General features: G+C 38.2%; 1 protein-coding gene across 6 annotated transcripts in view; it reads right to left on the bottom strand.

The window, feature by feature from the left end:
* Nucleotides 1–18,205, bottom strand: part of CADM1 (cell adhesion molecule 1) — a 333,382-nt gene that overhangs the window by 64,979 nt on the left and 250,198 nt on the right. For all 6 annotated transcript variants that reach the window (XM_017883129.1, XM_017883130.1, XM_017883132.1 and 3 more), the window contains exon 2: nucleotides 1,477–1,623. In XM_017883129.1, coding sequence (XP_017738618.1) covers nucleotides 1,477–1,623 — 147 coding nt within the window. The remainder of the gene's footprint in view (nucleotides 1–1,476; nucleotides 1,624–18,205) is intronic.

The raw sequence follows: 18,205 nt of genomic DNA, 5'->3' as shown, positions 1-18,205 counted from the left end.
ACCCTGTCCAAAGGAAACTTATGCATATGAGTGCACGTGTGAGTGTATATATACAATCCAAATCCAGCTGATTTGGCTTGCTGAATTTTAAAAATAAAAAAATACATATATGCACACACATCCAGATATGCACCCTTCTACCTTGGCACAATTTCAAATGCTGTCAGTTTTCAGCACTTACTCATACATGTTTTCAAGTTTTCTACCAGAGACAGACAAAAGAAAACAAAAGGAAAAGCAGGTCATGAGTCCCCTGAAGCAGGGAGTGCCAGGCCCCCCTAGCCTTTGGGCACTGGAAGTTCAGGGACTAGGGCCTACAGCCTTTTAAAATGCCTCAAAAAGTATAAGTAAGACCTTCAAAAAACAAGGATTTCAAATTATGAAACAGAACTAAAAAGGCCTTCATATTAATTACAAAAGCAAAAGGAAAATTATTTTAAAACTTATAATCTAATAGCAAAATAAACCTAATTAACTTGGATTCACCTTAACATATTTGATGTGATTTGAGGTGGAGCTGCAAAAAGTGGATGAACTCGAGCCTACGGAGGCCTTAAACTAGTCCTGCGGTTTCCTAAGTACATTTGGCTTCACAGTATGAAACTGATTAGGCATTAAGCAGGAAATCAAAATCACTGCAAAACTCATATATGTGGGCCTCTTATTTATTTCAAATGTTCTCTTTCAAAATCCTTTTTTTAATTTTGGCAAAGACTAACTTAGTATATGACGAAAATTCACTTTAAGAAAAGAAGCTGGCTTATTTCCTTTTATCTTCCCTCAACCTTTTAAATGTTCCTTAGGTTTATCAACATTTTCCACAGGTCATGAATGACCCTGAGGTATTGGGGAGGAAGGGGACAAGCAGCTGGGAAGGGACATGCTTCGCTTTGGTTAGGCACCGACGCTCTCCAATAACAATTTTTTTCAAAAGATTTGATTCTTGCTCTTACTAAGCCCTGACACTCATATGAACCATTTGTATTCTACACAAGTTTGTTGCAATTTTGGTTTTTGTGATACTACATTTGGAAAGATTTCAGCATATGGACACTTCCATATGCCAAAGGCTATGATGAGAGAAGACTTGGTTTTATGCTTATAGGCATGCATTGCCTTGGAAACTTCAATCTTCAAACCAAAGGGATTACCTTTCAGAATGCTGTATTTTCCTTGCCTTACCCTGTTTGAGTTGTTTGTGTCAGCTAAGTATTTGGGACTCAATTGCTATTCACCTTGAATTACTACAATCAATTTCTATTGCAAAGTAAGACTGCCTTACTTTTAAAAGGGGCCATTCAAGGTTTCTATTAAGTAGAAAGATTATGATTGCCTGTCTCTTCTTCCCTCTAAAGAATTGACTAAACTTTAAGCATCTAACATTAAATTTAAAAAAGGTGGCCTTAGCAATCTCTTTATCAAGACTACATGTAGGAAAAAAAGTTGCCGTCTACAACTATAGGGATGGAAACTTACGCCTGAAGTCCCTGAAATAAATGGTCTGCCTGTTGGGATTCAGTAGCTGAATCACAGAGTCGTCACTCTTATTGACTTGGCAGCTGATGGTCGCAACCTCTCCCTCGATCACTGTCACGTCTTTCGTAAACAGATTCTGTCCATCACCTTAAAAAAAGGGAAGAAAAGGTCAGAGGAAAATTTCCATCAATTAAAACGTTCAATGGGATCTACTAAAGTGGAAACTAGGCATATTAGAAAATGAACACAAGTAGCAACATTTAGCACGGCTCTAATACCTTTCTTTGTAGTCTACAAAACGAGTCTATTAATCCAAGACAGACCTAGGGACAAAATACTAAGCCTGGAATCACCATACTCTCAAAAGCTGTGATACAAAATGTTTCAGCCTCTAGTACTTTGTATAGTTGAGTAGTATACTGAGAAGGTATTGGAAAGGTCAGAGTACCGGCTTTTGTGAATGCTGAAGCTCTCGCAAATGGAGTAGGGAAGATAGATACAGCCAAATTTAGCTTACCCGCCCTTGAGCTAAGCTATTTGGTCAGCCTCACAGAAACTCAAGGAGCCACTTAATAGAAGTAGGTAGGAGGGTTCAATAAATAATCTCGTCTTGTTAGTTGATGTTGACAGTCCCAATGTATAGGCAGTTCATCGTGTGTGAGTGAGGCCTAACTGACTCTTTGGGATCGCAATAAAATCCTGGGAAGGTTTAGGGTTCGGAGTTTGTTACTCTATTCTCCGAAACTCACACCTTCATGACTCACCCAAAGCCCCAGGCATCTCTGAACGGACACCCCTATCTGCAGCTCACCCAGCACCCCCTGCCAGCCATTTAGAAAATCTCCCTTAGAACGTGTCAAAAAGTCCAGGCTTTCAGATTCACTGATATATAAGGCTTATCTCCAGATCTGCCCTAGTTTGTTGCTTCTGAGATTAGTGACAGCAGCCGGCCACCTCATAAATGTCCTAAATGATCCACAGCACAGGTAGGAGGAGAAGTGAGTTCAATTCAGAACCAAAGGATGAAGTAATTGTCCAGTGTTCCATGTCGCACCTGGCATAGTAGGGGATACAGAAGTATATGCTGTCCTGGCCTTTAAGAAGCTGCAATGTGGGTGAAAACCGATACCTTAACCCTACTTACAGAACAAAAAGTGTGGTATAGGCATTAGATGTAAAGATCAGTTGGGAAGGGGAGAGAGACTGCTTTTTAGCTGTGTGATCTCTGGAAAATTAATTAAAGTTCCTGAGCCAGTTTCTCATCTGAAAAATGGGGATAGTAATTAAAAGCTATCCCACAGGGCTGACAGGGGGAAGAAAATGGATAATAAATATATTTAGCACTGTGTCTAGTTTCTCATAAAACTGAATAAATGGCAGCTGCTGCTATCATCATCATCATCATAATCATCATTTCTCTAGACATCAAATACAAAGATTTATTAAGCCATTACGTATTGGGAGTGGTGTGGATCCAAGAATAAAGGCTCCTGCTCTCAAGGACCTCCCTACGTAGCTGTTTTAAACCAACTCAGGGCAGATTATTTGCTCCTTAAAAAATGTTCCCACATAATGAAACAAAGGTCAAAGATAAATACTCATCTAAAGAAAATTTGAGACAGTATAAATAGAGATGCAATTAGAATAAATGGAGGGTTTCCACCTGCTATCATATTTCTGTTGAAGGATCCCCCCCCTTTTTTTTTTCTTTGCTAGGACACACTGGGAAAGTGTGAGAGGGGTGGCTAAGATAGCTCTAAGCCAAATCCACCTAGAAATAGACCAGCCCCTGGCAGAGGATTAGAAAAGAGGAAACTAAAAGGATAAGGAAAAAAAATTATTAGAACCACAGATAAACAAAAATTTCTGGTGCTTGAGGAGCAGACCAAAATGAAACCCAACCTTGAGCTCTATGATCCAGGGAATTAACCCGGGTGTGACAATGCAGGCCCACAGGGCTTGTGGTGAGTGAGAGGGTAAATTCCCCATAGCTAGATCCAGCAGTGGAAGCTTAGTACGCAGAACAGTGTTACAGAATAACAACAAAGAGAAAAGGTGATCAGAAAAAAAATGAATGGATGTTTTTTTTTCCTTAGTGGATTACTGTGACAAACACAGAATTCAGAACCCAGCTGGAGAGAGAAAGTTTATTTCCAGATTGGAGAAAAGAACAAGGAGAAGAAAATTTCTACCAATCAAGCAAGCTTTTCAAGGTGGTTTTGCTGGCCCTGACGAAAGTGTGTATAGAAAAGCCACCGCTCTCACAGCCTCAGGTAACACGCAATCTAGTAAAATTAAGAAAAAATTTAATTGTGTTATTCAAGTGCTATATCTGTCTTAAGGCGTAGGACTTGCTTTGAGTAGAGTAGAATACCAAACGGGGTCTTACTGGGTTATGGGAGGGATTTCTTCTATCAAAGGAAGTATATTAGCAACACAAATAATCTTCAGTTTACAAAAGGTACACGCGGAACAGCCTGGTGACAGACATTAATCCCTTCAACATAAACCAAGGCCTTACAAATCCTGACTACTATCTTGCAGCCACTGGGACTTAAAAGCAAGTTGCAATTCAATTATGCTTTAATAGAATAGTTCCTGTGGAAATAACTGTATGCTTTAATTTTAGCTCTTTATTGAAATCCTAAGGCTAGTATATTCTGAGAGTAGCATACTACATTCACATTAAGGCTACAAAACATGTATAAAGGGGATGGGAAAAGAGGCGTGTTGTCCATGATTTTGTCTTTTAAGCAATGACAACAATAAATCAGAGTGAGGTTTTGTTTGTTTTCTAGGAAAGTCTAAACATTCTTAATTATCACTTATAATTAAGTCAAACCATTTTAACATGTCACGACTGAGCGAATCATTCAGGTAAAATTTTTCCACCTGCAAATGTTTGCCGTTGCTGTGCTCTGGCACATCATACGCTCTGCAAATCTATGGTGGTATCATCATCATGACTGTATTATTTTCTAAAATTGCTGAGGCTAACCTAAAATCCAGTGTCTCAGGAAATGCCAGTTCCTAGCTATGTTAACATGGTTATAATACTAATGCCAAAAAATTATAAGTGATCATGAAATATTTTGCTGAAAGAGATCAAAGGGCCTTGGCTGATGGTGGTGGCCCACGGACGTCATTCTGTAAAAATCACCAATAAATTATATGGGTCAGCTGGACGGCAGTTATGTTCAACAGAGCTCCACGCTTTAAGGTGCCATAAGATGGCTGCAAAGGAATAATAATGACCTATTTATTTGAGGCAAAGGAAGTGAATGACAGTGATGAAAATACGGTATGTATGTCAGTACTCTTAACTGCCTGAAGCCTTTATGTAAAAATAATTTCTGCTCACATCCTCAAATATTTCTTCCAAACAGAAGGGTGCACTGTGACTTGATAAATTTCCCCTCGAAATAGATATCATGACAATTAGGTTGCTACAAAACACAATGTGATGTGTAGCAGAAGGGTACAAATAGGCAACTTTGGTGCCCTTCTTCAAGAATCCATTTTTAAAACCTTTCTGATTTTCTAAAACTCAATTAGCAGATATAATGTCAAGGCAGAAACAGCACATGTTCTGGGCAAAAGAAAACAAATAGGTACAATATCGTGTAGCCATTAAATAAGGCTGTTAACAGGAAGGTAATGTATTTTAAGGGTGGAACAATATCTGGCATGTATAGACATTTTTGACTGCTAATCGGTGTATATGGGTGAGATTTAGAGGACAAAATCAAACTGGATTTTTATTTGTATCAGCAACTATATTCCCTATAACTCCCTGATTTGCCAGACAATTCCTAAAAATAAAACTATGGCACTGGAGAGTCCCATTCGCTTACAAGCAAACCTCGTGTAGTAAACTAGAAGTTGTTAGGGCATTCATCACAATGAAGAGAAAGCTTATCGTCTAAAGAAAGATAAAATGTATTTTTATGATTAGTAACGACCATGACAGCAGAGTTGTTGGGGTGGGGGTGCAGCGGGCACATAAATCCCCTACTAATTCAATCTGCAATTAACATAGTTTACAGATTCTTTTCTAAAACCTCATTTTGTTATAAACTCCATTTCAGTGACATTACATAAAACACTTGCCTGGATTGGAATCTATTCAGTCAACAATATGGCCACTGTAGGGAGGTGACAGGGCAAATCTTAAACGAGACATGGGGAAGGGAACGAATGTTTATCCAGGGCTGGGCACTGTGCAGGATGCTTTACATACTTTTCTCTCTCAAACTCCTGGAGTTTTCAGTATCCCCGCTTTAGAGATGAAAAATCGGAGACAGAGAGATTTAAATAAGCTGCCTGATGTCATTCAGCTAAGTGGCCAAGCTGGTTCTTGAAGCAGGTTCTGTCAGATTCTCCAGCCCATACAGCTTGCACTTTTTACCAGCCAGCATCAGGCTTTGATGCCAAGGTTCATCCTGGCTCTGCCTTGGAAAATGTACTTGTTTTTAAAGAGGGCTATGTGCCTATGAGCAACTTCTGATTTTTTTATTTCCATATTTTATCCAGAACACAATTACACACTTTAAGATGAGAGAGAAACTGTTCTGAATGTAAAACACCTTGTTTACTACTGCTTCCTTCTTTCAGTGCTCGGCACTCTGCCCCTAGAGAAAGCCTTTATTACCAGTGCATGGCGGCCTTTTGCCAGCACCACAAGCTCTCGCCCCCGCTGCCTGGCTGTTCATAAATAAAGCACTTCATTTACACCGGGGGAGTCTCTCTAGTCAAGACTATAACAAAAGGGCAAGTCATAGTTAAAACAGAATTGAGTTTATACTATGGCAACTACGTAAACTGTTACTGACATAGAGAAGGAGCACCGGCAACTCTTCAAAGGGAAGACAGTTTGCCCAGAGAAAGAGCAAATAAAGTCTCTTGACCTACTCCTTTAGTAGCAAAATCATATTAGGAAAACTAATCATATTAGGAAAACCTTCTGCTCTGTGGAAGACTGAACCTAACATTAAATCAGCACAGTCATATTGTCTAAATAGGAGTCGAACCAAAACTATAGATTGTTAAAAAAAAAAAAAAAAAAAAAATCATTCTGCTGACGATCAATGTAGTAAAGTTATTACTTTAAAAACTCCACTATAGTTCTTGAAATTTTACACAAATGAGAGGCTCAGGTTATTAATAAATTCCTACCCTCCTAGGTTTGAAATTTTCAAAGAAGCACATCTTGGAAATCTTATTTTCTTAGAAGTGTGAGCCTTCGCTGACTTAAACCTTCAAATGCCTTGTCAATTATGCTCATTTCTGTTGGCTACTATTTTTACAACCCTGTTCAGGATGTGCCCAGCTTGGAAGCAGAACCTCTCATCTCTACCCGAAAAAAAAACCGTCACTAGTAGAGGCACTTGCAATTCCTGCTAACGTTTCTGAGAGCTAGTACAGAGTTGAGTACGTTTCAGGAAAAGAATGAAAAAAATTAAGATTCTGCTGAAACCCAGAGGGAAAAATCTTTGTAACTACATATGTTCCCCCAAGTCAACGTAAACACAGTGTTCACTACAAATCATTAACAAAGCCATTAAGATTTGATTTCTATCTAAGCAATTATTGTCAGCATATTTTGTACATTTCCTTTAAAAGACTCAATCCTATCTTTCAATTCATTAAACTGTTCCCTGCATTTACAGAGTTTTATATCAAATCAGAAACCTATTTGAATTAATAAGAATTACAGTAAAAGTAATTTGAAAATAAATTATTCCAAGTTCAAGACACGAAAGCGTTTGATGAAAGAATTTAGTTCTATTTAAATATTACAGTAACATTTTTAGGCATCCAATGTGCAGACAAGAGACAGTGAGAACCAGTGGCCGAAGAAAGGGGCTCATCAACTGTAGATTTAAGGTAAAAGGTGTGACCTCTTCAAAACAAATGCAATTCTTTATTTCTGAGACAGGCAAATTTCAACCTGCATGAATACTTTAGTATTTATCTAAAATCAAAAGCAATCAATCTGTCTGCTGTTTACAAAGCCCCTCTTAACCTTTTTGATCCTCTCCATGTTTTGTTACACCAAACAGTTAAGTCAAATATGTTGATTGTCTGCTCCAAAGACTGTCTACTTAATGGTGAAAATAATTATGAATGCCAACCATACAGTCCACAGACTTAGAGAAAAAATAAACTAAACCAACTCAACAAATAATGGAGTGAACAAGAACATGTGACATTGACGCAAACACTTCATCTGTATCACCTTGTTTTTTATAGAACCCTATGGAATCCGGAATCAATAGAACTGAGTAGAAAGAAACTTGGAGATCAACTCTCTCACTTTAGGCCCAGGGAGGAGATAGGCCTGAAATCATATGGCAAGCATGAGGCCCAGCCACGAGTAGACGCCAGACCTTCTGACCAAGTCATCAAGATATTTCTATTCTTGACTCATTCTGGATAACACCTTCAATTTATTGCTAATTACAAAAGCAATATATATTCAAAGGCTTCTGTTGTTGTTGTTGTTTGGAAAACTTTATTTTATGTAGCATTTAGAACACTGTATCCTATGGCATGGAGATGGTCAGGATCTCAAAATAATCTTCTGCTATATAATCACTGTTGTGTCACTTGAACTTATGAAAGGAAAAAATATTTTATTTAATTTAATCTCCTTTTGTAATCAGTAAAAGGTGAGGCAAATTTTTGAATGGCAAGTTAAGGAGTAATCCTCCTCTGTGCTGGTTTTTTCTTCAATTAAAATTGTTGATTTCCCCTGAATACAAAACAAAAAATATCATCTGACACAACATTAAGCTATTCATGAATATTCTGTATACACATTCTTGTTTAGTTGACTAATGGCAAATTAACGTTCTCTATTTTTGCTTAAACACATACTATAGGTATGTTTGATTAGCATTGAATTTCAAAAGCTGATTACTATGCATGCTTTGATTATGTAATTACATAATAGAGTATAATGGCTCCTTTGGAGTCATTATGATCTATACGGCAAATATGTTTCAGTTTTGCTATAGTTTAAATACATGTTGAAATGACAGCTCATAACAAGGTTCCACTTTTCAGTCTTATCGGGCATTTTCCCATTCATCCTAACATCTCCTTGACACCAATTAAGGTCTATTGTGTCAAGCTGCACACACTTTTGAGTAATTCCTTTTGTTTTCTTGGCATTCAAAAGAGGACATTAATTTTAAAAGCAGTATTAAGCAAAAGGCCTGGTTTTAAAAAAAGGCTGAAGTTCCATCCTTCATCCACCCTTTGAAAGGTCTGCAGGGAATCACATCTAGTTCATTAATCATTGTTCAGACAACCACAAGGGGGTTAAAGATGGAATTTCACCTTTAAGTCCAAAATGCACATGAAGGGAGAATAGTCAAGAATACTGATGCTTAGGGTGGTGGCTTACCACAATGCATTCCGCTCAGGGTCTAACTCAACATCAACCACACCAAATAACACAAAGACCCATTTTCTCAACCCTCATGTCTCCTAGTGTCCCTTATATTCTGAAGTTCCTTTGGAGAGAGGCAGCTCTGAAACAGTACAGCAAGATTTCTCCTTCAGAGACCCCAGACTGGGTTTTCCACAGCTGTAAGGCCAACAAAACTTACCTAGTGAATAGATTTCCAACAATTCTACCCTCAACTTAACACACTGGAAAGTAGTCAGGTTTTTAAAAAGTTGTTAGAAAGAATTATGTAAAGTAGGAAAAAAGTTATTGGAAAGAATTATGTAAAGTTGCTTTTGTCCCCATGAAATTCTTTAACGTCAGCTGCAAGAAGAGTTCTTTCTGCTTTTCTCTCCCAAGAGAATGATCTCTTATACCATGCCAAACCAAAGGCGACCAGAGTCTTGATTTTAAAGACTAAAATGCATCAAACCATTTCTACCTTTGTGTGTATTGGTTTTTGATATTAAGGCTGAAGAACGGAGGTCAAGCACAGTCCAACTTGTATTTACATACAGGATGGGTATCTCTTGTGAAAGAAAACATTGATTAGATGTGTGAAAACTCTTTTCAAGGAAGACTGTGACAAAAGAAAGTAGTTATAGCATCCCTGCCTGTACTATTTCAATTTCAACCATCACATTAGCTGCCTTTCCTGTAAAAGACTGAGCTCAATACGACTTTTTAATCAGGGCTCACACCACTAAAAGGGCCAAGCAATTATGATGCTTAAGGTCTGAGCTGTCTGATCCCATAAAAGGAGAGGTGCAATTCCCTCTATAGAATGTTTATGTGGAGTGACACCCATCCACTAAACCTGAAGATCTGAATTAGCTTTTCCATTAAAATTCACTTATCAAAGAAGCTCATGGCAATAAAAGAAACAGGAATATAAAAATAAACCATAAAATATAATAATAATCATTGAATCCTTTTGCTTTTCACACTGGAAGGTGAAAACCCGAGACTTTTTTTTTTTTCCTGTCACTCCTTTTCATAGCTGGATAGGTTGCATGGCCTTTTCGTTCACAAGCAAGATAGCATCTTTTTTGGAGGGAAGATAGGCTAACCCTGAAGAAAAATTCTCTCCAGTGGACAGGTTTTATGAGAATTAAAAGAGAGAGAGAAAAAAATAGAGCCCCCAAAGTAGAAAAGCCACTGTTCCATTTGTTTGTGGATGGCATTGAAATCACCTTGTGGAAGAGTCATTTTAAGCCTGCTAAATCTGCTTAGAGGCTCTTGGGAGAAGGGGGGGCTCTTAAAAAAATATTAATTAAAAAATAACTCCAGCCATCCAACAAACGTGGACTTTGGAGAAGAACAATCTGAAGGCAGAGGCTTCTTATAAAACTAATTGTGTTGGCAAAGCAAGCAGTTTCTTCTCAATGGATTTGATTCTGTGATGCTCATTTATGGCAAAAAAAAAAAAAAAAAGAATAGTTTTAGATTGAGCTGCTTTAGTAGCAGTTCAAAGCTGGGTGGTATTCCAGCGTTTCAAAACATACGAAGTTTCTTTTAGACAAAATGGAGTTGTGCTGAAGGTCAATTGTTGATCTTCTGTATCAACCACTTTGCTAATGAACTTATGATATTATACTTGAGGAAATATTAAATGACTGCTTTCTAGAGTGAAAACCAGTCATACAAAATTCCACTGTCGACAAGCACAGACTATTGAGAAGGAAACTCACGTTCTTTTAAAGGGGATGAACTGTGTAAATAGCAGCTGATAGCTGATGAAGCACAAACCCTCACTTCATCTGGTGTGTTGGTTACAGGCCCCAAAGTTATCTGAAGTCTGGGATAACAGGAAGCGACTGATTTAATTCAATATAGAACTATCTACATTTCCCAAACCACAGGCTATTCACAACTAAAACAAAAGGTTTACTGGATTACAACTCAAAACACATATTTGAAAACCACAAAGGAAGATGCAAATATTAGGTTCTACTGTTCCTATAAAATCTAAGGGAACTTAGATTTCTCTTTTACCCCAGAAGAGATCTTAGTAGCCAAACTACTTATTATATATACTGCGGCAGCCTCTGGTGAGCTCTTATTCTGTAAGAAAATATAACATTGGCTTTCCCTAACCAAATTAAGGAAAAATTTAGGATTTCTAAGCCATGGGGATGGGTGACCCTACTGTGGTCTCTTCTACGTTAATGGATACTTCTCAATTCCCCTGAGTCATAAGTATATCAGAGATGTAGGCTGTTCACAATACTTGCCATTACTAGTTACACTTTTTTTTTTTTTTTGAGACAGAGTCTCACTCTGTCACCCAGGCTGGAATGCAGTGGCAGGATCTCAGGTCACTGCAAGCTCTGCCTCCTGGGCTCACGCCATTCTCCTGCCTCAGCCCCCCGAGTAGCTGGGACTACAGGCACCCACCACCACGCCTGGTTAATTTTTTGTATTTTTAGTAGAGATGGGGTTTCACCGTGTTAGCCAGGATGGTCTCGATCTCCTGACCTCGTGATCTGCCTGCCTCGGCCTCCCAAAGTGCTGGGATTACAAGCATGAGCCATTGTGCCCAGCCTTACTAGTTTATTCTCTACAAAATTATTTAAATTGCATTTATTTACAACCCCATCCTCAAGTCTCAATGGAGATAACGCGTATTTCCCTTAGTTTATATACCCTAATTTTAAATACCCAATTTAATATGATTTTCTCTTTGATAAGAGGTACTGTGATTAAACTTGGGTCACTTTTCATTTCAGTTCACTAAAAGCTGGGTTTTTCCCCCTTTACATTTGCCTCCAGGGTGTTAAAAGATTAACAACGAGTGTAAGATGTTTAAAATCCTAAGACTGTAACAGGTAACAATAATTATTACATAAAGAGAAGAAAAGGAAAGCGGCTGCTATTCTTCATATGTATAGAGGCAAGAAAAACAAATTATTTATTTCCACAGCGCTTATTATTAATTTTTCTAATATTAAGAAAACTCTCAATGCTATCTGGAGGAGGGTATTCTTTTTGTCATCTGCATGATAACAATAGCTAATGTATTTTAAAAATGTTTCTCTGCAAGGTGCTATGCTTCTTTTTTTTCCCTTCTTCATATTATCTCATTTAAACCTCACAACAATCTTATATGGTTCAATATCCCATTATCATCCCCATTACACAGACAAGGAAACTAAGAGTTACATATGCTGAATGGAACCAATATTTGAACCTAGGTCTGTTTAATTCTAGATTGAGTGCTATTAACAGTTATACTATATTAATGAGGTAGCTGAAAGGACATTAAGCTTTACGATGCTAAAAGAAGGAAGGCCAACTAATGAAATGAATCTATAGTATCTCATTTTTATAACTTAGGAACAAAACTAAAGTAACATTCTCAGCATATAAAGGAATCTGAAGCCAAACAGCCAATCTATCAGCAACCAGCACGTTCCAATATGTGATACTGATAAAATAAGGTCTATAACAGGGTCTTTAGTATTTAGAGAGGAGATGTCTGTTCTGCCAAATGACCCAAACTTGAAAGGCAGCTCAACTCCAACTTAACGGCATTTACAGTACCTGCTTCAAGGGCATTCATTAGTATTGACAGTCTATGTGGCTGAAATTTGGCTGTAATAGCAGTCTCTCTGTACATCTCCTCGTTCATTTCTCCTGCCAACAAGAGTCATTGAAAACCTTCCAAATTTGAAGCTTAGAGCCGACAGGACAAGCAAGTAAGGATATCAGTTGGAACACATCAGATATGGACTCAGAGTGAATGTCAGTTTCAACTGACATTACTACAGAAACAGAAAATGGGGAAGTGGGAGGGGAGAGGTATTTTATATTCTTATTCTAGAGTGTATTCTGTGAGTGTGTGTAATATGGTTTGTTCAAGAAACAGCTGTAAATGCATGATAATCATCATGCTGAATAACGCTGCAACATTCAACTTATCCACATCTCCTACCAGGAAGCCATGTAGCTTTGGACTATTATATGAAATGACAATCTCTTAGCTGGAAAACTGGGCTCCATGACTAAGGCCCTTACTGCTGAGTTATTCACTCTATCATCTGTCAATCATAAAGCAAGTGCTAGTGGTTTTTTGTTTGTTTGATTATTAGTTTTTAAAACTGGTTGTCCTTGGTTGCTGGTACCATTTCAACCTGGGAAGACCTATACTAGAGGTAGAAAGCTCTTTTAAGCCAGAGTTTGATGAAGAAATTGCATATGGAGAGAAGTCAGTGGACCAAAGAGATTCCAGATTCTACTCTTATGCCTGCTGACTCCCCAGTGCAAAGCCTATGTCAGACAATTATCACAGTAACTATACAAACTGATGCCATTATAACAATAACTTGATTAGTATCATCCAAGTGTGGGTTGCTGATTAATCATCACTGAAATTAGAGATAAGTGAGAATACATTACCTGTGACTTATTTTTCACTAATAGGGGCAGCTAAGAAGAAATGAGACAATCACACTTGGAAAACAGGAATTTTTGTTGTAGTTCTGAGCTTCCTGCTGGTGAACACAGGAAAAACTCTCAAATTCTGAATGTTTCTGTATTTTAAAATGGATGTTATCTCTCCAAAAGGATTATTATGAGAATTGAGTGGAGCAATGCCTATGAAAGTATTTAAGCTCCAAAAATGCTATAGAGAACTATGACCTTCTCTTCCATATTCTTCATCAGCATCATCACCATCTATGCACTCTCTATTTTATTAGGACCTTCTTATGATCTTCCATAATCTTCTGAAAATTTTTTTTAATTCAGAGGTTTAGCTATAATTGTTTTAATTCTAAGGCTAACTAAAAAGCAGAGAGCAAATTAAAATATCTTTATCAAACATTGATATTGAATTGTAAATTAAAAACCACAAGCATGAAACATATAAGGTAAATAGCAGATAAGCGGAGAGGACCAGACATTTGGAATTGCAATCTATAGCATTAAAAACACGACTTATCATCTGGGTTTCCTCCCTTTCTGTATAAGCCCACAAGTAGTTCAGAGAGCAATCACCATATTCAAAGGGTGTGAAGGGTGCCTAGTGTTAGGCTGATAATGCAATAAACCTTTCTCCCTGTAAAACCTAAAAAAAACTCAGTATTTCAGATACCAAACATCTTGAGGGAATATGGTGTTCCACAAAAGTCAGCTTTCCATATAACTAAACCTCTCTCTAAGACCAAATGAAATAAATGACAAATTGCACGAAAGCTTGCTGTCTTCCCATTTTCTCTGTTCTATGCTTCTATACAGGGAGGATGTCATGAGTTACTAAAATATGTAGGAATACTTGGCCTTCCTCTAAACCAGGAGTGTCCAGTCTTTTGGCTTCCCTCGGCCACACTGGAAAAAGAACTGTCTTGGGTCACACATAAAATACACTAACACTAATGACCTCTGACAAGGTTAAACACACACACACACACACACACACACACACACACACACACATCTCATAACGTTTTAAAAAAATTTACTAATTTATGTTAGGCCACATTCAAAGCCGTCCTGGGCTGTATACGGCCTGTGGGCTGCGGGTTGGACAAGCTGGCTCTAAACAGTCTCAGCCTGTTAGGCTTGCACGTGTCCACTGCTGTTTCCCTCGAATGCTGGCTGTCACATCTCACAGGTAATTCCTGCCTTTAGGACTAAGTGCATGAGCTTTGAGAAAGCTATCGGGTGTTGAGACCTTTCCTGCTTCCTAATGAGTTACTGGGTGTGTCTAAGATGTTTGGGGTCTCTGGAAAGCTAACCTTCACTAAGTGGTTAGCTCCTATGGCATCACAGGACATAATTTTCCCCTTTCATTTGACACTGAACAAAGAAAAGTTGCACAAAATTTAATTAAATAATAATAATTGGTTTAGTTTGATAACTATACAATGACAATAATAGATACTCTTAGGTAAAAATATACCCTTGAATGTAGGAAGCAAATCAATATGTAATTGATACTGACAGTAGTTACTGACATAATTTCTTAATTTATTGCTTGATCAAACCCACCTAATACTAATCTACTCATCAAAGCAGGAAAACTGACCATGGAGGAACTCCTACTTGTCCTGCAGGATTGAGCTCAAAGCCATCAGCTTTCTCCATGAAGACAGCTCTAATGCCAAGTCAAGGTTTCTCGACGTCTAACTCACACAAATCGTATGTGTCTCAGTCTCAGTGCTCATTACATGGATAGTTCTGTGATTATTTGTTTATAGGGTTATTTCGTTCAGTTATTAGGCAGAGCTTGGGAAAGGTAAACTCGAAGTTAAACTCTCTTAAGCCTCAGGTTTCTCACACATAAAACGGGCATGAAATACCTCCCTTGCTAGGTTATCTTGAGAAGCAAATGGGATAATCCACGTATTTGTACAGCTTGTCTTGACACAAAAGCTGTGTGCCAAAAAATATATATTATTTTAATTATTTTTAGTTCCTTGAGAGCAGTCACATTATCTTAATCATCTTTGTATCTCGAAAGCATAATACAGTATTGGCTAAGAGGGCAAATGTTAATAAATGTTTGTTGAATAAAGTTACTAAATGATAGGCTGTTTTAAGACTTCACAGGTGCTAGGAGCTCCCACTTGTTGAAGTAGCTTGTCCAAATAACATCAAGACATATTAAGTAGCATCCATATTCCACACTAAATATAATTTTGAATTAATATTTTCAAAGGGCTTTTGTTTTCAAAATTATTTCCAATTGTATATTTTATTTTGAAGCCAATACTTTTCGACGTCTCGGGGATTTTCACAAGGCTCTTGGAAAGAAACAGGCCTTCGTAGTGGACCTAGAGTGCTAATAGAGAAAACAGCCCTACTTTAAGAAGCTCCTAATGCTGCAAGGGAGACAAACACACACACACACAGAGACAACGAACACACACTTGTAAGTCACAAGTTACTAATATGCTATGGGTGCCATAGAAAAGGATGACCAGCTCAGTTGGGACGAGGGTGCAGCTTCTAGAGAGGGGGAAGAAGGAGGAGAAATCTGAATGGAGGATTGTGGCATATTTGAAACAATGTGAAGAATACAGTGTGCTCTGAATAATGACCAGAAGGAATATTTTCTGGAAAGGTCATTAGGTCCAGATATTGAATGACATTGCATGCCAGGCTAGGGAATTTGCACTTTATCTTGTAATTAACAGGGAGCCATGAAGTGATTTTAATCCAGGGAATGATTATACCTGTATTTTGAAAGATAACTTCTATATAGAGAGGGATGGGAGGCTGAGGAGGAAAAGGGCTGGAGTCAGGCGGATCAGTTAAGAGACTGCCACAGAGTGCTCAGGAGCTGATAAGAGTCAGGGAAAAGAGTATAGAGAGGAGGAATCAGAACTCAGGAGAAGGAAAAAGAGAGTGAGCAGGAGTTGAGAATACTTCAGAGGTCAGGTGCACGGGCTTTGGCATCAGTGTTCCCCTTTTAAAGGAAGAAATGAGCATTACTTGCCTCTATAAACCTCACTTAATGTCTAGTAGCCTTCTAAGGAAAGACCAGCAAAGAGCTAATTTCAGAAGTTTGAAGGCAAAGGACACATACATTTTCCAGTGTGACTCAAGAGGGTTTTCAGTAGCACCCAATTGTACCAAAAATATAATTAGGACACCTGCCCACCGGTCGGTCCCCTCAGAGCTTTACTATGCAGTGTTGTTGACCAGCAATTTTGACAATCCCTGGGAGATTACTAAAAATGCAGAATCTCAAACACACTAGACCTACTAAGTCAAAAAGTGCATTTTAACAAGAGACTCAGATAATTCCTATGCATATTAATTTGAGGAGCGCTGGCCTGGAGTATATTAATTCTAATCACTCTTTTATATCACAGTCATAGACACAAGACTAACAGCTTAACCAAGGGAGATCCTAGAAAGAGAAATATTCCTAGATAACTTGTTTTGAGGAAACTGGTGAATCTCGGTGTGTCATGGGATTAAGAAGATCACGAATCCTAGTCACCAAATGAGGCCAGTTTCCCGGAATAAACATGTTTAAAACAAATTTTTTAAAATACAAGGTTGCATGTGGATAAAGTCAATAGGAAACTGGATGTATCGTTCTTCCTTAAGTTGCAAACAACAAGCAATACACAGATGAAAAATAACAACAACCAATGCACAAATGAAAAATCTTCTCCCAAAGCAGCTAGCTGACTGTGACCAATGCATAGATTATTTTGCACTTAGTTGCAAAAATGACTACTTCTAGCCAGTGCTTTCACACTTAGTGGGGTCTGTCGGTTCACAAGCTGTAGCACCCTAGTTAAATTTTTGCTTATTTGGTTTTATTGTTACTGTGTGTTTTGTGTTTGAGTGTTAGGCCAGTGAAGACAAAAACAGCAAACAGGGAAAGAAAGCAAGTGTTCCAAAATGAAAACTGAATCTTTTCAGCTGCAGAGGTTTGTTATAAAAGTGATGAAATTCAGCTACATGATTTGAAGGCAGGAAAAAAATAAAAGCTATCCTACCCATTACAACAGGCCTTTTCACTCTGGCTAGCAGATAAAATTTGCTGCAAAAATATAGGTAACAGCATAAACAGAAGTTTAAGAGAAACAGCAAAAGTCTTAAGCTTGAGGCAGAAAGAATCAGGCTTGGAATGAGCCTCATAGAATGTTCAGGGGAAGAAAAAGTAAACACCAGTTTCATTTCACACAGGCTCTTAATGAATAGCCATGGATCAGCGTGGACTGCTGGCCCTGTTCTCAGTCACTGGAGTCAGTGTGCCTTGTGCCATCCGGACACAGGCTAACAGCAGTGGCTCGCAGGAGGAAGTAACACTTACCTTGAAACCAGAGAATTCACCTCAGAGTGAAAGGCCAGTGTGTGGGAGGTTCCTTCCTATCACTGAAAATTTATATACCTAGGACTTCAATTTGTTTCAGTTTTCTAGTAAACTTTTTTCCTGGTTGGAGGTGGGCAGGGAGAGAGAGGGAGCAGCAAAATGGCCACTGCCATGTTCTAGTTCCTATTCTTTGTGTTAACATATGGCAATTGCAATAGGTTCACACTTAACTCCTTCCTCTAAAAAATTGGTTCTTATATGAAAGCTGTTAGCTGTTCTTACCATTGGTATGTCCAGATGCCTTCACTGCAATGGCAGCAGACCTCTGAACAGTTTTCTGCTGGGTTACTGAAGTGCAGTTTCAGAGAGAATAACGTTCTGAATTTCGGTTTCTTTAAAAAGTCGTTAGGTTTATGGGCAGTCATGCTTGTCACATTTAGAGTGTGAATTACGTACTTCATGGAAACCCAGTTAAGCCCTCACAGTTGTGCACAGCCATA

Source organism: Rhinopithecus bieti, unplaced genomic scaffold (genome assembly GCF_001698545.2).
Source record: "Rhinopithecus bieti isolate Rb0 unplaced genomic scaffold, ASM169854v2 scaffold_11964, whole genome shotgun sequence".
Classification (NCBI taxonomy): domain Eukaryota; kingdom Metazoa; phylum Chordata; class Mammalia; order Primates; family Cercopithecidae; genus Rhinopithecus; species Rhinopithecus bieti.
The sequence above is the reverse complement of the archived record's forward strand: the minus strand, read 5'-3'. Positions and strand labels throughout refer to the sequence as shown.